At 40.3% G+C, this 24,608-nt stretch overlaps 2 protein-coding genes across 6 annotated transcripts in view; both read right to left on the reverse strand.

Annotated features, from left to right (window-relative positions):
* ZNF469 (zinc finger protein 469) overlaps positions 1-6,663 on the reverse strand; it is a 247,542-nt gene extending 240,879 nt beyond the window's left edge. For both annotated transcript variants that reach the window (XM_054079061.1, XM_054079060.1), the window contains exon 1: positions 6,238-6,663. The gene's annotated coding sequence lies outside the window, so the exon portion shown is untranslated. The remainder of the gene's footprint in view (positions 1-6,237) is intronic.
* Positions 6,664-15,247: 8,584 nt separating this feature from the next.
* Positions 15,248-24,608, reverse strand: part of BANP (BTG3 associated nuclear protein) — a 142,203-nt gene continuing 132,842 nt past the window's right edge. For all 4 annotated transcript variants that reach the window (XM_054078972.1, XM_054078971.1, XM_054078974.1 and 1 more), the window contains 2 exons: positions 18,727-18,870; positions 15,248-15,459 (listed from right to left, as the gene is read on the reverse strand). In XM_054078972.1, the coding sequence (XP_053934947.1) occupies positions 15,388-15,459; positions 18,727-18,870 (216 nt within the window). In that variant the 3' untranslated portion in view covers positions 15,248-15,387. The remainder of the gene's footprint in view (positions 15,460-18,726; positions 18,871-24,608) is intronic.

Raw genomic sequence — 24,608 nt, forward strand, 5'->3', positions numbered from 1 at the left:
TGAATAAAACAGGATAATGGAATGAAGATAAAAAGGGAATTCAGCTGAATCCAGCCAGCTTGTTAATTGAGTGGAAGCCTTCACAGCTTGAAGTGAAAGTCATTTCTGGGAACACATGAAACTAAATGAAAACAAAAGAAATTGAAAGTGGATTGCAGAAAGCAACTCAATACTAACAAGAGAATGGAGTAGATCAGACCTAGATGATCTATTAATGATGAGAAGAGACACAGTAATCATATAATGAAGCTGCTGGGCAGTGAATTAGGAGGCCTGCATTTATTCCCTTGTCCTGCTGGAGAGTGCAAATGGCGAGATAGAGCTTCACTCAGCCAACGGACTAAGCTTGAAACAGTGGGAGGAGGCAAATGAGCATAGCTGGTCTTGGCTTCCTGTCCCTGCCATAAAACCAAACGAATTTAAAACACAGGATAAAAAGAGGTTGCAACAAGTGCAAAAGAAATAGAAAGTTTATGTACATTAGCTGTTTATAGCAGAAGAGTGAGTCAGACTATCCCAGTAGTTTTCATTACGACCTAGATTACGCCTTCAGCAAATTCCCACCTTGAAACTGGAAAAAGCATCTGTACATTGCATATAAATAGAAATTTTCCAGACACATGAGGACAAGAGCTCAGACTAACTGGACAGACAACACCCCACTATATAAAACTACCATCAGGTTTTATTATTATGTTATTATTACTTAGAAACTGACCTGACTTATGGCAAATGTTAAGAACTACAATAATGGAAGAAAGGGAAAAATTAGGCATGTTTACATACTGCAGGTTGGTTTATTCCACACACTGCAACAGGGTGCTGGTTACTGCAGATTGCCTGTTCCCCCAGCCAGGAATCATGTAGCTGTATAAACTGAGAGTTCATCTGCCACAGGAACAGCCTCCACTCGATGTAGAGCCCAGTGATGGTGATCACACTAGTCTGAGTCCAGGCTTCTCTTAGGTGAGCTTTCTTGGGCATTGACATCTATCCTTGCTTTTTATTCCAAGAACTGTGCCCCTTCCACAATCAATACAGCAACAGTCTGCTACTTCCAAGTTCCTTTAGTCCATGTGGGACCATGGCTGACTTACCTAGAGGATTAGTTCTTCCTCAAAACCAAGAAAACATCAGTGACAGAAAAGACAGCTGCTATTACACAACAAAACTGAGCCAAGCATGGAGATACTTCCTGAACCCACAGGAAGCCCTCAGCTACAGCCTGCTCGCAAAAAGACTCATTATCCATAAAACTAAACTTCATAAAATGCAGCTAAAGGAGCTCTGGGCTTTCCCTACAAAAATACATGGAGTTCCTGGGGTGCCTGTGATCCTAAGCAAAGCCCAGCAGATGTCTACAGCTGCTCCCTGCATAAGCCATGCTTTGAGAAGGTCATGCACAGACTATTTGGAACAAGTTGGTGTGCCAGAAGGAGGCCTTGTGCTAAACAACTCCAAAAACCAGGAAGAGGATTTATAAGAGCACTATCCACAAGTGCTGCAAAAGCAAGGCAGTGCCTCCTGGCCTTGGTAGCTTTGATGCATCTTTGGTTCTGGGATTTTGGTTTTCTGAGAAACTACTTCAGCAAGAGTAAAAGGCTGTCCTGAGGAAAACTGAGTAGTGAAGAGCCTCACACCAGAGTCAAAAATCCACTAGACATGAATCAAGTGATGAAAATAGAGGACAATAGCATTAGTTCAGGGAAGGTTCAACAGAAACAGTAGACTTTAAAGCAGAGGTTTAAAGCAGTACAGAGCCAGCAACAGGAGCACTGACCATAAAGTAACGAGGTAAAACTTGGGGTTTGATGCAGAAAGCTTCGTCTTATTAATGGGACCCACAGAAAAGATGTAATTATCATGAATCACAGAAAACAATCACCAGTTTGTTATACTCACAAGAAAAAAATCATATAGACAAAATAATTAGAAGAACACGTTAAGAGGAAACATTTTCCATTACCTATAAACAGAGGCATTTTTGGAGAGACATCTAATACTAAATATATTTCCATGCTTGATGCATCAGCAGAGTTCTGGCCAGTGCCCTTAGAAAAACAAAGTGCATGTTTGCAGGCATTCAGCACTCTCTTTGAGAGACGCTTTCCTCAGCCTGTCGCTTTGGTTGGGTTCAGCATCAGAGGTGTTTCACTGGAAAACACAACATATTTTTCTTGGTGTATCCAGGAGGGTTCCAAAGGCTACAGAGCTGATGCTTACATCTGGGGAAAATCTGCAGAAAAGGCATGACAGAAAGCTCTAACGGACTTTGGAAAGAGCTGGAGCTGCTAGGCTTAACTTGAATTCCATGTACTGGAGATAAAAGAAAGATTATCAGGCAGAGAAGAGTTTGGCAAGATGTACCAGGCTGCCACAACAGACAAGGAGACTCAAGGATTTCCTGGAATGATGATGTGCAAACAAAGCTGCCCTACGTCAGCTGCTCAAATTAGCAACCTGAGAGCACTACTGTACAAAAAGCTGTCCCAGGAATGAAGGATGCTGATGTTAACAGAGAACGTGAGCAGAGTCTGTCAAAATCAAGACCTGTGCTATGCACGCCTAAGTGTTCATAGAACTAGTATGCTCAAGAAGGGATGGAGATTTTGGCCACGGTTGGTGGTTGTGTGTTTCAAAGCAGAAGTCTCCCCTTGAAGAAAAGAGGTGTTACCTGCAAACAACCACAAACCATGAACACGACTGGGATCCATGAATGTGACCACCACCAGTCCTAAAAAGATGCTGACAAGGCATTACTTCAGAACACGGTTCTGTTTCAGCTATGAACACACGATTTGCACAGTAGATAAAAATGTCTTGGTTGCAGATGCATACTCTCCACTCCTTCATTTATTGCTCTGGTGGTGCCGACGACAGCTTTACACGCTGTGTTAGCAGCAGCACCACCACACTCTGGGCTCAGAGACCTGCTGACTTAAGAGGTGAGTTGCTATCTCCTCTGGCCCCAGGAAGGACCTCGGAACAAGACCGTGCCCCCCAGAAGAACCTGCCCACCCAGCACCCACATTACCAGAAACAGACCTACCACATTCAGGGATCTCCTGCTCTAGAAAATTTGTCAAAATAAACTGGATGAACTTCACAGCCTAAATATTTACAAACCACTACAAACCAGTCTGTATATATTCTTGGAAAAAACACAGATTGCAAAAGCCAGAAGACGAGATCTCACAGGTAGGCACTGGCACTGGGCCAAGCTAGTGTACTCCTACCACATCTGTAACCTCAATACAATCATTTGGGTTGGCAATGGGATTCTGTTTAAAAGCACTGGGATAAGAGAGAGAAATGTTTTACACTGGCTGAAATAAACAATCAGATGGAAGTTGCAGCTCAGGATTGTCATGTATGGCAAAACCAGTCAAAAAGAACAAAAATCAGTGGTCTAAAGACCTTCCTACCAGAACAATGCAGATATATTTGCATTAATAAAATAGTGGGTGATCTGAATTATTAAAACTCTTTCCATGATACACCTTGGTGGATAATACGGCAAGATCATGGTAATTTTTGCTAAACATGGCACCTGAAATAATAGTTCCTGTTGATGGCTTTGGCCCTCTGTAGTAAAATCAGAATCTGGAATTTCCTTTCTGACTCGCTCAGATTATCACCAGTGCAACGGGTTGGTGTTAATTGCCAAAACAGTGAAGGACCTACTAAAAAAGCTACAGTAGAGTCAGACTTTCATTTAAATGTTTATATTTTGATACTACTATTGTTATGTTTGGCGAGGGAAGAAGGATGTGAGCAGGGACACCTTTCAGAGGCACTTTCAAGAAGCAGTTGGATGTGGCTGCAGTGCTGCCCAGACGCTCGTGTTACAACAACGCAGAACAAAGCCCTGAATGGAACAGGTCTCTGCTAAAAGCCATGGCTCTAAGTCATTAATGAACAGCTCAGCTCCTGATTCTGATGGAGCCTCTTAAAGTAAGAGGCTAGAAATGATAATCCCCAGGAACAATCTGGTAGGAAGAGAAGTTCTGTAAGATCCAGTAAACAGAGCCCAATGCCAATGTGTGGGTGGTGGTGGGGCGCGGCGTGGCCACACACTCATGCCAGCAAATCTGCAGAGACCCTGCTGTCCGGCAGAGCAATTACAGTGATGGATCTGTGGCACCTCCCAAATAGTTTGTTGATAAGGACTCGGCAGACTGAAGTTGCAAGAGAGGTTTTATTTCAAGAAATCAGCAAGTTCTATCTGCTCTGCAAGGCAGGGCAAAGTTTTTAAAGCAGACTAAGAAGCAGAAAAAGGTTTCTAATCTGCAACCTTGAGTCTTGGTTTTCTTAATGTGTGCTAACTCCAAGCTAATTATGCTTAATCATAGCATGCAAAATAGTAATTAAAAAAAAGATAAATTATATTTGTTTATGCATTAATGACCAAAACCACTGAACTGGTGACAAGCAAAACCTGTGATTGTATTACTGTTGGTAACCTACAAACCGGTGCTAAGTGCTGCACGAGGAAGAAGGGATGATGCAAGCCACAAACAAACAGAAGGCTCATAAAGACAGGCAATACAGGGCAGACAAATAACATAATATTTAGGAATAATATTAACATAATATTTAGGCCTAATAGGAAATAGTCTTAGCATGCCAGCAACTGAAACAATCGAGATTTTCATGGAAGGAATGGAAAACAGCGCACCACAGGAGGGGACTAAAGGTCAAGAAGTAAAAGTTGTTTGCATGTGAAATTTTGTTCCTGTCAAATGCAAGGGGCAGCACGGGGGAAGGAACAGAACTTAAATGAGAAACAGGATATAAGACGAGGACATGCCAAGGACTGCAAAAGTACAGACAAGTACTTGATGTTATAGAGAAGAAAAAGCCAAATGAGAGGAAGTTTCTGAATGGAAATGATTTGGGCAAAAGTCAGTGTTCAAGGCCAAGAGAAAAGGATGTTGCATTAATTGAGACATGATGAGATACAACTTGGACAAGAGTTTAAGCTGTGAGGAAGAAAAGGTTGAACAATTAGGGCTGAAAACACTTAGTGCAGGAACGGGAAAACAAGATTATGTTTATTGGCCAGAAATAGAAGGAAAATCTATATCCACCACCTGAATTGTATCAGCTGAGACAAGTCCTCCCAGGAGAATTTCCTTCCCCTGCCACATTGTACAACTTCCTCCTTTAACTCTGCTTCCCTTCCCAGCTTTCTGTTATCATTTGGATGTCCACCTTTTCTTCTAAAAGGACTTGACCAAGGAAAACATGAGGGCTTGTAAATCTGTCTGCCTGAGTGCAGCTTTTTGATGTCTGGAGCACACAGACACACTACTGAAATTTATGGTTTCCAAGGAGGATTGAGAAAGGGAGAAATTTATGTTAGGAAAATGTGACTGTCATCTTCGTTTATCTCCAGTTTTGTAATGGAAAACAGGCATTTTACAAACACACACAAAGCCCAGCATGAAACGGTTTATGAACTCGAGCACATTAACCAAGAACCATTCCATAAAGAGTGGTAATAATCATAATAATGCAATAAATCACAGACTATCTGTAACCTCACATCAACATCCACCTGGCAGGGGAGAAAGCACCCCGCTGAAAAGCAAGGCAGTAGCATCTCTTTCCTCTTCCATCCTTCATTCTGTCTGTAGCAATCAAAAAGACTTCGTATCCTTCAGACCAGCAGACTGACCACAAACACCCCCAGTCCTTACAGAAGCTGTTGTACGTTACACAGGCAGCAAACAAAATGAAGAGCTACATCAGATTCACTGAGGACATTTCAAAGCCACTTCCAAGTGACAGCTTCAGGAAAGCCCATCCTAAAGACATGGATTACCTGAAAACGTTCAGCTCATTCCACTAAAGCAGGCAGACAACAGCTCAAGCAATTAGCTGGAAGGAGTTAAGCCATTAAAATAGAAATGTTAAAATCTGTGTATTAAAGAATACAGACAAATTTGCATTCCTGCTAAATGAGTGTGCTTTTCAGTCCTTGGCAGCTCATTTGCAGTTTTGAATTTACAGCAGGAAACAATATAGATTATGCTTCAGACAACCAAAGTTTATTTCTTGAGACCATTTGCAAGGAAACCTGAAACTTGCAGCAAGATAAGAGAGTATCTATTTGATCTGGTACCAAATAATTTGAATTCAAAGCTACCTCAATTTCTGAAGTTTAGACTAAGCCATTTCAAAGTATTTAAACCATTTTGCAAGCATTTAGACAGGAAGCTTTTCTATACTCACCCTGGAGGAAGTGGTGGCATTATTGAAATATGTCCTGCACTACATTAAATGTGGCTGTGGAGTTATTTATGTGCTTTTCCTGACTTCTTTTGACACAGGAGTTGATTGCAGTGCTGTATGATTACGTCTGCATCTCTGAATCTTTCTCAGCTGGAAAGTCTCAAGTTCCAAGCTGGGATTCCCTCTCCACCCCCTTCTCATATACTTAACCCTCCTTCTGCTGGAAGTGCCTAGTAAACACCCGCAAAAGATCTTAGGTACAAAAGACTGCAGTGAGGCAGGAAGTGGGAAGGCAGCATTTTAAGAGGGGAAAAAAGAGGTTTTTTAGATGCTCCCTCCTTATTAACTCTGTGCTACAAGAAAGCTCTTTTTAATTATGATATTTTTAACTATGGACCCTTAAAAACCAACCATTCCCAAAGAATTAGAGATTTCAAGTCTGTTGTGGTTTATTTTCCTCAAACTATTTCTGTCTTGAATTCTTCTTTCTTATGATCTTTATCAACCCACCCCTCCTCCCTCGGTTCCCAGACCACCTACAGACAGCAGCATTGTTAACGTGTAAGACTTTTGCTTTTGGCTACAAACAATCATCTGCGCACAAGACCCTGGTGCTTCTCTGTTTCACTGGTCACAACTCAGTACAATGCACTTCAAGCCCAACTCATCCCTTGTACATTGAGAGCTGCAAAGCAGACGAGAGAGCATGCTCCCCCCTCCATGGAAGGTTGTGCAGGATGAAACAGCTGCCACTGCCATCTGATTTCTAAGCCAAAGGCTTCTTCTGTGACAGTCTCATTGCTCAGCCAGGCAATTAGAATCATAGAATCCCTAGGTTGGAAAAGCCCTCTTGGATCATGGAGTCCAACCGTTCCTATCTGCCACTAAACCATGTCCCTGAGCACCTCGTCTATCCATCTTTTAAATACCTCCAGGGATGGGGACTCAACCACTTTCCTGGACAGCCTGTTCCCATTGCCCATTCTGCCACTATGCCTTCTCTGTCATCTTGCTCAGATCTGTGCAGACCAACAGGCAGAGCTCAGATAGCTCAGGAGGTTTTGATTGAACCTGGCACACGCAGATGCACACTGCTATTACAGTAAAAACTTCCACACAACAGCTCCCACTCACTCCCCAGAGTCAGCATCTGATGCCTCGGCTCTCCTGCCATCGTGTATCTCTCTGGATAAAGCAAAGGATACAAAGTGAGAATGGAAACTCCAAAGCCTGTGATGAAATGGGGGCTGCTGGTAACTTAGACCCAGCAGCCACAGAGAGGCTGCGGGGGCCAACACACATGGTCACCTCTGGCTGCACTGGTGCAGTGGGAGCTATTGCCATCTCCAGGCTACGAACAACTCCAGAACTTCACCACCACTAATTGTGAAGATACCTGTCTTGTGTCTCTCAGACACATGAACGTTTTGAACACTTTGGTATGCAGCTATTAAGATAAGGAAGATTGACTACTCTAGACAGAATAAACAGTAACTTATGCAACGTAAACTTTCTTTCCCATCCTTCCTCACAACATCTAAGCAAATGATAGACAATGCTGTCAGTCATTAGCGTGCTTCACTATGGATATTTGGTATTTCCATGCAGGTATTTGTTTTCAGTATTCTTTCAAGTAACCACAAGGATTTTGAAAACCTAGAGTGAAAGAATAACCTCGAGTGTCAGGAGGCACTCCCTGCCTCCCTTGTATTCTTATCACAGAGTGCCAGGCTGCCATTGATCAAGACCTGCTCCTGTTACCATCAAACCATGGGGCTGCCTTTGGTGACAGTCTTGCCAGTGGCAGATAATCAAGAGCAGAAGGTACCTGAAGATGAGGAATCCACCTCTCTCGACAGTTTGTTCAGTTATTAATCTTCCTTCACACAAATTATCAAATACTGCCTCCTTTCCCACCTGAACATGACTGGCTTACGGTTCTTACAATTCTCTCCCTGCCCAAACTGAAGAGCTCTTCACTAATCAGTGTCTTATTTCCAAAAGCAAGACTCCAGCCAAGGGGTTTTATATCTTACCCTCTCTTTGCCCAAATCTGCACATTGATTAAAGCTTCAAAGATTTAGAGGGACTTGGAGCCTGCAGCCACAAGGGAAAACCCAAGCAGACGCTTCTCTGCCAGGCTCATTTCTGTATAGCACACCGAGCTCCAGACTGTGAATCGGATCAGTGATATGACACAGGTAAAATCAAAATAAAAGCAAAACCCCCACAAAAAAAACCTTCCTCAAAATACTCAGCCGCTACGAAGCTTTATCAATGCCAGGCTTGTTGCATTTACTCAAAGAAAGGAACCAACATGGAAAACTATGTCAATCCATGCAAAGACATTCACAGAGGTCAAAGTTCCCTGTGGGAATATTACTACAAAAGTGGATTTTCTGGCAGAAGAGATTAAACTTTTCCACCTTTTAAAATAAGTAAAACAAAATGAAAAAATTGTTTTCACTGACACTAAGGCACACTCAGACTTCTGTCACATAAAAAAAAAGTCCACGAAAAGGTAGGAAAATGTCAGAGGTGGAAAGTGTGGAGATGAGCTAAGGTTTTTTTTTTATTAAATTCTGAAACAGAACAGGCCAGAGAAGCTCCCAGTTCTGTTAGAATGGTCAATTTAACACAACTCAGAGGAGTTTCAGGCAGAACCTAAACCAGATGTAATCCCCCTCAGATGCTTACAAAGTATGTAAAAACATGGTAAGGTATAAACAAAAAAAAAAAAGACAAAGGATAAGAAAAATCCAAACCTCTCCCCTCTTCCTTGCCCCTGCCAACCTCCAAAGCTGCTGTTCCTTGAATAGAAGTTGGATATTTTTGTCACTATTGTGTTTTGGAAAATGAAGAACTTCTCAATACGAACCGCCTCCCCGGGCTGCACGTTTAACTGCAGAGAGGAGTGAAAAGGAACCTGAATGAATGAAAAGAGAGGGAAAGATTCAAAACAATCAACAAGCTGTTTCTCGTCTTTTCCCTTATTCTTCCCGCCTTTGTTTTCTGAACATTTTGGCTTTTTTTGTTTCTCCTCTGGTTTTGCTGGAGAGAGCCAGGAGATTAAGAGAGTTGAAGTAGGATTGAGTAATAAATTTGCTGTTAAATAACAGCAATTATGCAAGGCAGATGGCCCCAACGAGAGAGACAGTGCTCCACACGCGCTGGGATGGGAAGCAGAACTGAGCCCGCTCCACTTCAGAACGAACCCATCATTTGTGTCTGATTAAATCATAGCAATTTGTGATTGCTAGAGGAGCACTGCCCTCAGAGAGTAATGACTCCCGGGAGATGGAGGCAGGCACTTTGGGGAGGAAAGGCATCAATGACAACTTTAGCTGCTGTTAGACTGGAAGTTAGCCGAGCTCTCAGTGCGATGTGCAGGACCAGCTACTTGTGTGTTCACCTGGCTGCTTGCAAAGAAGGTTTAATTTCGCTACCACATGGAAACAGCAGGAGGAAATCTCTTTACTAAACTGAAAAAGTTACTGACTAATGGCAAACATCTAATTTCCAACTGTGGCAAATTTTGCAGCTGTTAAATAAGCCAAGAGAGCTACTGCCCTGCGCACCAGATCATGTCTGTAACTGTTTTTTTTTTTCTGTTAAATGCAATTCAGAATTCAGCAGACCGGGAGTTGCTGATTTATTTCTTTGTAATTAGAGGTGGTAACATCAAAGCAGCAAAATGGATGTTGTTTTTTCCGAAGATTAAAATGCTATGGGAATGGGAGAGTTCAAAAACATACCAAAAGGAAGGGAGAAGAGGGGAGAGGTTACTTCTAGGACCAAAGTAGTAGGTGAGTCAACCTCATACAAACTCACGCAACAAGATAGCCATATATAAATAAATATCTGTGTACACAGGCAGCGCAAGCTGAAGTGCCCTTTCCAGTGAATCAAACGGTGCTGGCAAGCTCCTGAGTTTTTTTCTGCTTTACCCAGAAAGCCAATGGTAAATTTAATCTATAGCTCATCAATTAAAAATGGAATTATTTTAAATATGAGACTTGTTTTCCCTGTGGTAATAACAAAAGAGTAAAGTCCTTTGATTTCAGTGTAGTTGCTTCAATTCAGATCCTGATATGATGCACTTGACAAGCAAACCCCAGTGCATCTTGAAAATGGAAATCCCAAAGATTCCTTAAGGAAAGCAGGGAATACGTGTGGAAAACAGGGGTATTTACTATTCTCAAATCAAATACCATAAATGTCCAGATTGTGGCATGGGGAGGGACAATGAATAGTCTGTCCTTACAGCTGGCATCACAGCGAAGCATGGAGAGCTGTCAGGCCAAACTCAGCTTTCCATCCAGGCTTTTGCTGATCTGTTTCACAACCAGATTAACTTGAAACATCTGAGATAAAATATTTACTGAAAGAGTATATAGTATATATTAACTCACGTTCAACCCAAGCTGATGGACAGAGATGAAAACAGTTTACTTAAACATTTAAATACACAGATTAACCCAAGGGACCAAAAGAACAACAGTTTCCCCACTCTAACAGTCAATTAAATATATCCACGCTGATGAACAAAATCCTAAAAATATAATTTCCTGCCCAGAATATAAAATTATATTAAATATCATTAGAAGACATTCTTCCTTTGCAAAAATGTCTGCTTTAAAAAACTGAATAGGAGACATGAGAGAGCTTGCAAAAGTAGAATTCACTTAAGTTTAAAAAAAGGCAAAAAAGTCCAACAAAGGAGACATTTGCTCTTGAATTAAACTTCACATGTGAATTTGTAGATGAGGAAAATAGGTTTTCACTCATCCAGTTTATCACAAGATATGATTAAAAATCCCCTGGCACCTTTTGAAAGAGGAGGAGCGTTAACCCTTTGCGCTGGCCACACTGCACATGAGCCATTGTGTCCCACACACTTCAGACCTCCTCTTGCCTCCACTTGCTGCACCATTAGTTACTCTTCTTTTTGTGGGATATAAAACAACCTGTAAATATGTCAGACCTTGTTTAGCAGAGAAATCAAGTATGTCAGTTTGTACTAGCGCATTAAAAAAGCAATCTCAGTTTACCCCAGCCACCACTCTAACTGAATGACTTTCTTATTCCCAGCTTCATGCAAGGAAATGAGGTTTGACTGCTGAGCACTCACCTAAATCAGCAGAGCTTATAGAAGTGCTTTGGGATCACAGTGAATGAAAGGACCATTCTTATTCCCGATAATGGGAAGCAGTTTTTGTTGAATTATACTTATGGCTCTAAATTGTGGGTACTTGGATAATTAGGAATTCCGAAGTAATACTACTGATTGCCAACAGAATTTTGTGCAGAGTGAGTTCTTCTGTGATTTGGGGGTGAGCAGCTTAGATACCAGTTTCCTCACTGTATTTTCTAACATGGAACTGCATAGCAGCTCTGTGAAGCAGATAATGAAGTACAGGGTCGCCAGAGCACACCCCTACGCACACCAGGATTTTATGTGACAGAGACAAGCTCTAGAAAAACATTTTGGCCAGCATTTCTTGCTTTATAGGCAAACTGTCAATACTGAAATGCTTAAAAATGCAGCTAATGAAGGCATTCCAGTTTATCTGAGTCACAGAAGGCAGCTAATTTTTATAGTTTTGTTTTGCAAGGAAAAATATATAAAACTAACAAGGAATGAAAGAAAGAAAAAGAAAAACGGAAAATAAGTAACCCACATCTTTCACTTTTTTTTAGACCAGTTTCTAGTTGTACAATCCATCAAACCGTAACACTTTGATTAATTTTTACATAAGGGCCACGGGAGCTCTTAAGGATTGATGAGATGGATGCTCTTTCAGTTAGGATTCAAGATGAACTGATCTGAAAAGTCATTACAATGCTACTGTACTGTATGTGCAGCCATAACTTCATGTACAACATCAAGATAAATGGTGAGGTTCTGCCTATAGTGAACTTAATATTGAAAATAACCAATGGGGCCAAGTAGGGTAACCAGAGGCTTTCCTCCACCAAAGCCTACATGTCTAAACATTATTCCACAAAACAAAATCAAACCCATTAAAACAGTGTTGTGCAGGTCATAAGATTAATTGGAAATAACATGCAGCTGATCCTAGTCTAATCTTACAAGAAATGTGGCCCTGAAGACTCTTGGTCATATGTTCTCAATCTCTGCCTCTTGGACAAAGCAGCATGAGCAGAAAAAGAATAGTTAAAAACATGGTCATACGTTCTCAATCTCTGCCTCTTGGATAAAGTAGCATGAGCAGAAAAAAAATAGTTAAAAATGAGGATGTCAGAAGGCCTCCTGAGGGGAAAAAAAACTTAGTATTAAAAAAAGCAGTAGCTGTTAATAACAAAAGGAGACATAATGAGAAGTCACTTCTAGCTGACCTCCTGAAATGGTTCAACAGTCTTCAAGGGCAGAGCTACACAGGCTGGTGGTGTTTCACGGTGCATTTGAACACAGAGCCAGGCAAAATCTTCAGTGCCTGCAAGATTTTAATTCTTCCAGTTATCTTGTACTATGTTCAAGATTTCTTAAGTTATGTTATTGTTACGATGATCTTTGTATGAACACACTCTTAACACTTGCACAGAATCTCACAGATGCCTCACTGTCACAAGCATTTCCTAGAAAGGAATTCATTCCTGAATTACTCTTCTTGGGAATGACTTATTCGTACATGACACACCCTGTGATGTCTAGAAAACACATAAAACATTCTTGACGAGGAGATATTTCTTCCCTGGAAAAGGACATAAACCTTAAAGGACGTAAAATGTAGAGAAGGGCAACAGGGCCAGGCATTACTCACAAGAATACCTGGCTCAATGTTGAAGTTTCTTTTGTTTGAAGTATAAACATAGTGTGACACAGCTTAGACTAATGTAAACATTGACATAACACCGAGAAAAATTCACATCTAGAGGAAGATGCAGTCTTAACATCTGAACGCACAGGAGGGCCTTGATAAGCTGCTCTCCTTACCTACTTATTTCAATCAATTTGTACGTTCTCCATTTCACCTTGATGAAGTAGATTTCTTTCTCCTGAAATCTAGTGAACGCTATCACACTGCTTCGTACACCTTGACAATCACTTTTAGCAGAAGAGACTTGAGCATGCAGCATTCTAGTCGCTAACGGAAATCTCTCCTGAACCCAATTTCATCTTGTACCTGAGCAAAGAGAAGAAAATTCTGAATTGCACCATATAACCAAGATAAATACCCTACAGTTTAACTGCACGTGTTACCCTCAAAGACAGAAGATACCCAGGATGCAGAAGGAAAGCTGGGTAAGAGTAAAGCTTTCTGAGAAAGACCAGAAATCTGCTACGGCCAAGATGAATAATAACAAGAGAGTGGTAAGCAGTAGCACATAGCAGCTTTGCCATCCCAGCTTTCTCACCACCATTTCCAAGGGATAAATTACTATTCAACAGCCATGCTAAAATGTACAGGCCCTGCTTTATTTTTAGGCTTCTGTTTGGATGCCAAGCTCTTTAAACATCACCCAGCCTCAGAAACACTATTAAAAAAAGAAACTGAGGAGATGCCAAATACTTGGCCTGCTGCAAACATTGTATTCAATAAGCTGTGGTTCAGTTTGTATTGTACTTGTGCGTCAAGAAATATCCTAAAGAGAAGTAGGAATTTACATAAAGTTTAATACTTACCAGGGACAACATTCCCAGAAACTGGGTGTGCTTAACCCTTCCGTTCATTAAAAAAAATAATACGATCCTGAATCCAATCGTGTAGAATTTGTGGCTGTCCCCCATTCATTACTACATTAATGCTTTATGAGCCATATATTGACAACAAACATACAGCAACTCAGCTGAAAACCAAATACAAAGCAACACCTCCCCCAGGAAATTCTACATTCTTCTAAACCGTGCATCATTAAGATAATCAGGTTTATAGCAAATGCGTATCCTTTCCACTCAAGCTTAGCAAATAGGAAAATGCAGCTTTACTAAAATCAGTATCAAATTTCCCAAGTGTCAGTGGAGAGAGGATTTCACTGTGCTGTTCCGCGCTTGATAACAAGATAGGTATCAGACTTCTGCAACCCAACTTTTTGTGGATGAATCCCAAACTGAGGTTATGTCACAAACGGCCAGACAAGGGAGGCAGGAGGAACTAAAAAGGAGAGAGCTCAGAAGAATCGTTCCCATTTTTAAAAAATCATTTCAAAAATTCATTGCATTAAGTAGGATCTGGAGACTCAAAAGTGCCTTTAACAATCACATTTTCCTTGCACTGGAAATTTAGATAATAACATGACCTAAGATTCATATCTTCCTTATAGACTTAATCTTACTTCTCCATTTGACAGCAGAGCTTGCCAGGGAGCATCTGTCTTCAAACACTCCAGAACTACACTGTTACAGCACAGTCCAGTCAAACCGCGTTCGACCCTAAGGCAGAGAGCAACATACAGCTGCACTATTCATAAATACACATTTATTTCTCATTAGAAATGCTTAATTACAGCATTTAAAAGCATTTTCCCCTAGAAAAGTAGTTAAGCAACAGTACAAACAAAATTATTAAGTCTTCTGCAAATAAGGTTTTCATGACACTGAACAGAAAACACCAGCAAAAGGCTAATACTTGCAGTTATGCAATTTTTCTTTTTTTAAATATTTTCCATTTTTGTTATAAACACCATAGCAAATAAAAAAAAGCTGTTTAAACAGTGAAAAATATTTGAGCTCTTGATCTTCTATATGTGGTAAAGCAAGTATTGCAAAGCAGCAATACATTTCCTAGGATATCTGCAGACATTCAAATGGCATATTTCACAGAAGAAATGAACAGGATGAAACATTAATTCAGTCTCACAGTTTTGATTCATTAGATTTCTTTCCCTCTATCTGAAAAAAATTATTTTTCCTCTTTAACTGTACCTACAGGCCAGTCATTTACTTTTTCTGAAGGCCAGATCCTTAACTGGTGTAGTGATGTAGCTCCAATTTAAGCAAATAGGTCTGATTTATTCCAGGTGAGGACAATCAGATCATCAGGACTCTGCTATCTGCAGATGTTCGAGGTGTCACCATTAGTCTAACAGGCATTTTCTCTCTCTCCTGTTGTTGCATGAAGACTACAGCACTTAACTTCTGACCATGATTCGCTGGCATCTCAGTTGACACATCTTTTCCCCATGCTCTTATTGAATTTGGATTGCTCCGTGTTCTATCTGCATTTCTGGCTGGATCGCCGATTGAAGGTTATCAGTGCCCTGCAAAAGGAGACATGAAATCAGTAAATCAATACAAAAGTGCTTTCCATTGGTGTAACCACAGGAATGTGAACATACTGTAGTAATATAAAGTTGTTGTATAAACCAGTGCAAAATCTGCATGGATATCAGCAGAGCTGAAAAGGAAATACATTTACAATGGCACCAAAAATCACACAGAGAGTCCACATGAAGGCTGAGTAGACTAACGCCCTTCAGGCTGCAAAGAGAAGGCTGAAATAATGAAATCATGATAAAGATCTATAAAATCATGGGTGGCACGAAGAAAGCAAACAGAAAACAATTATTCCCTCTCTCTTCCCGAAAAAGAACCAGCTCTAAAAAGAGACAAAATAAAACCCGTCTGGTACAACATGTGCTGAAACTGTGGAAGGACTTGTTGCAGCACGATGTACATACGATGGCTTGGGGGTACAGGGCTGAACAGGGTTATGGAAGGGAATTCCAACCAAGGGTGACCATAGAAAAGACAGAAGGAGGTCCCGGACTGACAGAACTATTTTAAGTAAGGACAGGAAAATTACCTGTTGCCCTGTGCTTGAAATTTCCCCAGCGGGTGCAGGGTATGGTTCAAAACTGCTGACTTTACCCATTGCAGCCTTTCTCTTATTTTGTGTAAAATGAGAATAGTGCTACTATAGGGAACTTTTTTCTGAAATAAAATTCTCCCTACAGGCCTGATTCTACTCGCTTTCCAAGCAAAAGCACTCCTCCACAAAAGAATTCAAACATAACTGACTTCAGCTCTCAAAAGAAGTCTCTTTAAAAATCAAATTACTGCCTACCAGTAGTCTGACAATGCTGTGAAAGGATAATCCCACAGCAAACTGTCTTTTTAGCCAAGTTAGCTGCAGTAAGAAAAAGTGGATTATGAAACAAACTCCATCTTTTGAGCTATAAGATGAATAGCATTTAAGAACAGCTGTATTGGCTTGGATAAAGTCCATCACACCCAATAAGCCTTCCCCTGATAGCAGCCAATATCACAAACACAGATAAACTACTAGAAAAGGGCAAGCATTTAATATTTTCCTGTACACTCCCACTGATTCCGGAGATCTGCCCTTGATGGATTTTCCCTCTATAAATTCATCTAATAGATGCTTTATGTAATGCTCTGGATACAGAATTATTCCTGCGGCGGTACTTCTGTTATGAAAAAGTTTTACTTGAAGCTCTGCTTTGTGCTTTCAGCCTAATATCTCCAAGATGATCCACCAAGACACAGGAGTGGAAACTTGACTGGATTTCCCATCCTTTACATACACAATTGTAACTTAATTTATCGAAATGAAAATATAAATACAAAGCACTGCTTCACAATTAAGGTTTTGTTGTCAAGTTATTTCTTTTCACCTCTCTGCTGTGTTGTCAGTAATTGCACACAGGAACAAGATTTTTTTCCTGTTCATCTTTATAGGTAATTTGGTGTTTACTTAAATGTTCAATAAATTAGTGCCACAGTGGTGAACAGCTCTATCAGATTGCTGAATTTGTGAGCAGGTAAGTTCTCAAGTGACCATCCCAGTCAAAAAAGCTGTTGGACTACCCATGTAACTTAGTAATGCAAATAACAAGTCAGCTTCTCCAATTCATTAACAGATCCTTAGTGTTTAGTTTGAGTAAACTGAGGAAATATTTATGGCAAACTTATTTTTAGTCTTGTCTGTTTTTCCTTTCCTACTCTTCTTATTTCACATTCCTCTTCTGCTTCTCTTCAGCTTTGTATAAATCTCTATGGTTAACCACAATATTAAAAACTAACATGGTGCAAAGTGTCCCTGAAGAGAAAAGTATCTCCTCTGGTGGCTGCCAGTCGTGTGGGAGACGGACGCCGATGTTTAGAACTGCACTCCCTACAGAGGTGGTGGCTGAGAAGGGAGGACAAGAAGGAGGAACAGACCCAGGAGAAAATCTGTAGGAGGTAAATTTGAGAACTTCCCAGGCCTGGAGTGAGGACAGCAGCAAAAGAAACATCTCTCACTATCTATATGTTTTATGACTTGGCACAGGACCAGCAGTACCCGAGGATTTATAAGAAATAAGGCATGATCCCTGGAACACTCTCACTGTCCATCCACACGGGAAGATCAGCGTACAGAAAACTCAATTGTAACCTTACAGCATGGTGCACACACACACACACACTAGACAGGCTGATCCTTTTTTGGTAGGAAGCAAAATTTTTCTGAAAAGCACCTTGTGGCATCCAGGTGGGGAGCCAGCGCGGAGCAGAGCAGCTGAGGGAGATCAGAGCTCCGGCAACCCCACCAGCACCAGCCAGCACAGATGGCATTTGAGCACTACGTGAAGCCGCTCCGTCTTTTGCATAAGGCCCTCCTTGCCACTGGGATATCTAATGTGCTCTAACTTCATGTGTCGAACTGATCTGCAGAATCGGTTCTGCCCACAGAAGAAGCACGAAGCACTTGAGTTTTGTGCATGCAAAGGTTGGACAAGATTCCCTTGATTTCTTATGGGTGGTTTTTTTCCCTTCAAGACATTCAATATCCAAATGTTTGTAACCATTAAAAAACTGGGTATGTATCGGATGAAATTCCACTCTAACATTGACTTTTACAGCCACTTGGCACTCTCAGCAGTCAACGATGGTGGGATTCATGGACAAACATGGAACTACCTTCAGAAAAACTTCTGACAAATGTTTTAAGTCAACATTCTTGTGTTCTCATCAGTCACAGCTTCAAGATGATGAGAAACTCTAGACTCAGATCCATGACTGCTCTATCTGATTTAAGAAGAAAAAAAAGAATTCCTCCACCATAACTGAGAGGATCAAGTGTTCACTTACAATTACTAACATTGAGACTCCTGCAGGAAATCCAGGCTGTTGATCAAAATAACTGGAAAACTGCTGTCAGAAAGAGAATAACATTTCTAAAAGAAACCTCAGCTTGAAAAATACTTTTTGGGTAGATTCCAAGCAGTTTTTTGCCCTGTCCTTTAAGATGGCTGTCAGCCTTCGAGGATGCAGAAAAACAATGATGACCAAAATAACTGTTCTCTAGAGGCATTGAGCAAGAACAGAGAAGCAGGGACAGTCAAAGACCATTTATACCTTTAACAAAACAATGTTTCTTTTTACAGAGTATTTTTTCTTCCTTACTGTTTGGAAACAGGATCATAAACTCATTTGGACTGCAGTGTTTGTAGATAGGTACAGAGTTCATCTGACAGATGTTTCAATCAAGCACATTCAAATGGCAAAAAGATATATATACATACTTGATTAGTTGCAGAGTGGTCTGTCACTGGTGTCAGCTGCACATACTGGACTTGGATATCACTCCCTTGGAGCGGGGATCCATCAACACCCCCTGATGCAGGCTCAGCAGAAGCAACAGCTATCAGCTGAGCACCCTGCAACACCTGCGGGGAAAGCAGCAGAGAAAGGACCTTGTAAACAACCACAATCAGAACTGCATTATGAACCAGCTAACTTAAAACAGATGCAAAACCAAAGACCATTAAAAAGAAACACAAGAAAACTTGTCTATCCGTAACAGTTGCTTTAAATCATGTGGGTTTCCAAGAGGTCATGGTACACATACGGAAAGATTCCCATACTAGATGCTCATCACATTTTGCCTTATGAGATTCATAATTCTATCAATGATTACTGCAAAGACTAAGTGGAACACACTGCACAGGTGAATAGTGTCGATAACACAAACCAATATCACTGAGTAACGCTCTCTCTGTGACATTAACAGACATAGATCCAAGATCCTCCTCCTCACAGCCAAAGGCATTCAACTTTGGACAATTTATTACAGTAATGTTTATATTAGTATCACATATGAAGGTGTAGATTTAAGAATTACTGCTATTTAATGCTTACTCTAAACACATCTGCATTTGACTGGTGGAAGATTGTCCCCTACAGACTTCCAAAACCAATGAACAATTCATCCATTCAGAAGTGCTTGCTTTGAAATGTTCTTGTGATTAGACTGACTGCAATTTACTCCTTGAAACACAAATCAGAATAAAATACATGTACATAAACAATGACAAGTCCCCAATCTCATTTTTTTAATTCAGCTAAAATACATATATTCAGTTTTAATATCTATATGCCATGAATAATGTATTGTTAAAGTACGGCATTTGAACCGCAGTGAACAAAAGACATCTTTCAAGCAAAGGAAAGAGAACAAAGAACAAAAATAACATTCTTAACAAAGGATTTTCTTAACAAAGTATGATTTCTCAGCTGATCTGCAGGTGGGTGGCCATGAAGGAGTGGGTAGACCAGAATTTCTCTGGGGAGTGTGGGAGGCAGAGAGGTGACCTCAATAAATGACCTTTCGGGGTGTTGTCAGGATTTTATAGGGATCTTGGGTGTTCTGAGATACAGTCAGCATCAAACTGCAAAAGGATGCCACATTTTGTTTTTACAGGAGTAAGCAAAGTTGTCTTGTCCTACAGTATTTGTTTTGGAACTATACGATACACACTGCCTGAACCACATCACAGCCTGTCTGCAGGTCTTCAGTGGGTTTTTTCTAATTTATTTCTGAACTACAAACTTCAGAATGACTGTGAGCAACTGAACCAGCGCTCATTCTCACATACAAACTGGTTTACAACAAAGAAGCCTGAAGCTTTTTAACAGTACCAGCTTCCCAGTTTTATTACATGTTCTCAACCGCACACCTTCCAGTGCACTTCAAAACTCCCTTTTATAGCACCTACTCGGAAGAAGACCAGGAAGCTCTGTTAAATGCTATCTTATACCAAACCAAACAGATTCCTAGTCATAACCTACCTTTACCATTCTGCCTACAGACAAAAAAAAAGACAGCAATACTTGCATAAAATGCTTTTTACTGTCAAATTACACATCCCTATTGGTTTCAGGCAAATGGTTATGTGCTTTTCCTACTGCATCTTCCTGCTGGATAAACTATTTGTAATTAAGCTTTCACTCACAAAGAAATGGGAAGTATTTTTATAGGATGTAATGATGAGTCTGAACCAGTTATCGCAGAGGTAAAATGGACAACATGCCAAAAGGGGTTGATAAACCCAGGCATTTATGAATTTCCATTGATGAGGACAGGGATTGATCGCTGCTGCTCCAGTCCCGCAGGGTAGCCAGATTAAAGCCACCTCAGTCAAGATCAAATGTGGTCCAATCCCAAGTTCAGACTAGAGCAGTGACAGCTACATACACTGTGCTTGGTTTCCAGGTGTATGGTTTGAAAAACCTCAATTGATAAACCAGAGAGATATGACATAAAACATTATGACAATCACAATTAGCACAGTTTTTTCATCTTTATTGAGTCCTGTTTGTGCAGACCCCAAGGACTGCAGGCTTCGGTATTCAGTAATGGAAAGTGAGCGGCCATGCAAAGCAGAATAATTTCCACTAGCGCTACGTCAAACTATTTGGGTTTTGCAAACCAGGTGACTGGATCTAAATTCAACATTGCATCAATTTGTTTATTCTCTACCAATTGCTGCCTTTGTAATTTTTCCTATTGCTAGAAATCATGTTAAGATGCTTAGGAGCCAGGAAAAGGCCAATTTTCAAAACTAAGAACTATTTCGCTTCTCTGCGCTTCCTTTTATCCATTTGTCCATCTTGCACAGTCAACTCGATGCTTGTTTAAAATCACTTTAAAAAAAAAAAATCTATCTGGACTTTGAAAACTCAATCTAGACCATCTAATGCTGGAAAACACTTCTTAATGTTTTCCACTTAATACACGCTAACATTAATAGCTGTCTGAGATGTTATTAAATACTGTCTAGCTTCTTGTTGTGGCATAATTGGCTGTCTGATTGGTCACTGAACAAATGAGAATAAAAGGAAGAAGAGGGAAAAGATCCCAGTCTTAAATTAAACTGTCTGACTTAAGTTTAAATGAAGGGATGAGCAACAAGTTCTTCTTAATTTCTGCAGAGTTTATGAACAGCACTCTGAACAAAACTATTATTTCACAGTTTCTGTTTGAATCATTGGACAGTTTCCGAGACCGAGATACAAATGGGTGAGAGCAGCCGGGCAGAGTTGCCATCTTTACCTTTTTGGGGTTTTTTTTGGAAGGGATTTGAAAATAAAGCTGTTTCTATGGTCTCAATGGCATAGTACCTTGAGTTTAATCTGCTGAGCCAAAGAGAGGACCAATTCAGTCTCAGGCTCAGCCTGGAACATTTGATCCTACTTCGTATGTCTGAACACTTCCGTCAAATGTGACACGATGGTAACCTGCAGTTCACTGAAGATATCACTTAACTAATCACGCTGCATTCATAAGATAACACAATTTATCATGAATCTCAGGCATATCCAGATAGGAAAATCCAATTGAATTGACATTAAAACAGTAATAAATTACATTTTCTCTAGGCATGAGTGGAGAGGAGAAATTTATTATATTTCTGTCTTAGCTTAACAATATGCTGAAATTTTTAAAGCTGAAGAACTATGACTGCTGTCATCCTTTCCTCTTCTCACAAACAGCAGTAATGATAAATATTTTGTTCAGAAAAAGCTCAGCTTGGGTAAATAAAGCAGTAAGTTTGGTTATGGTCCTTGGATTCTGCTGGCATTTGCAAAACCTTTTTCTTCCACAGTATTCACAGTGCCTTATTAAAACAGATATCTCCATTTCCTTCAACAGGGGAACGAATTATCTCAAAATATATGTTGATAGAAAGACAGATACAAACAAACAAACATAATAAAGAACAGAGTCCACAGAGTGGATTCAAGTGCATTGAACAGACCCTCTCACCAGTGTGACCAAGCAGTGTGACCAGATAAAAACAGGATTTTACTTCAGCCCTCTAAATTCAATCAGCCTCATCCAACAGTTTTGTTCTGTTCATAAATGTCATAAGTTTGACATGAAACTATAGCAAGGCTGCAAACATAAAGGCATAAAGGGATAAACAACTTTATGTAACATGGAGTTCGTGGAGGAGCTGGGCAGCAGAGCCTTTCACAAATGGGGAAGGTGCAAGTACACGAATTTTCTTTGGCTGCTCGCTTGACTTCTAAACCAAAACATTAACTTCATAATTCTTACCTGCCCTTGACATTAAAAGAAAGGAATCATACCAAAAAATTAAACAATCCACCCTGAAAATGAACTTCTCAGTTCTGCTGCGCTTCTGTAACATCCTGCCCTACTGGTCCAAATCAGGTAACAGAGGATGGTTAATCTAAAAAATACTAAACTTCACCTCTAAAAATTTGATTAATTCATGCTCTAAACACATACAGAACACAAGCTTGATCTCCTCACTTAGGCACAAATGAACAGGAATAGCTGACATGGGACGTTGCTCAAGCTAACTCAAACAAGTAAGAGTTCAAGCGAATGCTGAAAACAACCCTATAAATGACTGCCTTTAAAATGAAGAAGCAGATCAAAAAATGGTTTTGTGAAATAATTCACTGAGGTATATACATTTCCTCATCTATTATTGCCTGCTGTCAGTGGTACAAAGTTGTCTTGACAGTGACAAGATCTTCAGCCCCCGCTGAGCCGCAGCGCACTCTTTACATTGCACAATTATTTCCATTGTAAGCATAAGCAATCACAGAGCTGGAACAGAGCCACTCACTAAGTTCTTCTGTTTTTTCAGCTTGCCACACAACCATAGAAAACCAAGTGAAAAGTGTATATCCAGAAAAATCAGAATCCTTTGAGATATGTGTATTTGACAATGCTTTGAAGCTACCAATAGTCTCAAGCACATTTTGTGAACTGGCCCAATCTTTGCAACCCTTCATTACCAAACCTTCTTGCCTCAAAGTCATGACGTTGCATGGTGAGCCTGGTGAAGACAACTTGCTTAAATTAAAAAGCAACCATGAAAGAGCCCTTTCTCTCACTATTCTCGGAATAAGAAAACATTCCCTAACACCTTCAGACAGAAATACAAATGCATTTCTATTAGTTCTGATTTTAAATGATCCTTGAAACACTAGAAGGTACACTACTCGGTTCGAATGTTCGAAGTGTGAACTCTTGGCACTGTCAGTGATCACAGAACCACAGTCTCTTTGACCAAACCTTTCTTTTCCTTAAAGCTCTATAAGCTTTCAGTGAGAGACACAAGAGCTGACAGACTTGATAAAATGAGGTAAGGGGCAGACGGCTCTCAAAGCAGATTGTGCCCATATGTACGTTACCCGTTCCTCCTCGCAGCAACATTAAAACAAACCCAGGCTTCCTGACCAGAAGGAATTGCAGCAGCAGCACAGAGCCTCGCAGTGGTATCCCAGTGACCTGAATCTCTGCCTTTCTCTTTGGTTTGTTTTCCTCCCCTGTCCACTTTTTTCCTCTATCATTCTCTCTGTACAGTCCGGATGATTTGGGACATGCAAGCTATTCAGTCTGAAGGTCACGGTTTCTATTTTTCATCCCTTCTTCAGCGAGATGGTTGCCATATAAAATGTAATAATAAAATTAGTTGTAATAATGAAAACCAGCTACTTTCTCTGCTCCTCTCCTTTCCATTTAAAGACCACTTTATCCCATAACTAATAGTTCCCATTTAACATGCGACTGCCAGGGCAGGAAATAAAATTTTTTAAAAAAGGTTAAAACGTAATAGGTTTTCCTTCAATTTCTTCCAACATTATTCAAGCATAGTTACTAACCGTGGTTCAAATCATATCAAGTCCTCTGCTGATTTCACTTATCACTGAGAATTATTCTTGTAGAAGCCCATAATACAAAACATTTCTCTAGACCTCAACTTTCAAAAATAGGTAACTCTTCTGGGGTAGCTGAAGTTTGTTTACCAAAAGCCCATTCTTTAGTCTGGTCCTTGCCAGATTGAGCCTTCTAAAACCAATTCTTGCTACTGTTGTTGTGAGATTTTATTATTACTCTAGGCAAGCACATATGTTTGCCTACCTATAAAAAGCTCAAAACCAAGACACATTGGGATCTTAGTGTCTTTTTTCCATCGTTTCTTCCCATTTCTAGCAGGAATGCAATAAAAGATGACGTTTCTTTAAAAAATGAGGGTTTGAATCACTGAAAGAGTGGTTGTTTATAGAAGGTTCACACTGGAAAATCCTGCAACACTTACAGCCAGCAAATAACCATTTCAGCACATTGCACAAAAGAAATGAG

The sequence above is a fragment of the Cuculus canorus genome, chromosome 13, assembly GCF_017976375.1.
Source record: "Cuculus canorus isolate bCucCan1 chromosome 13, bCucCan1.pri, whole genome shotgun sequence".
Classification (NCBI taxonomy): Eukaryota; Metazoa; Chordata; class Aves; order Cuculiformes; family Cuculidae; genus Cuculus; species Cuculus canorus.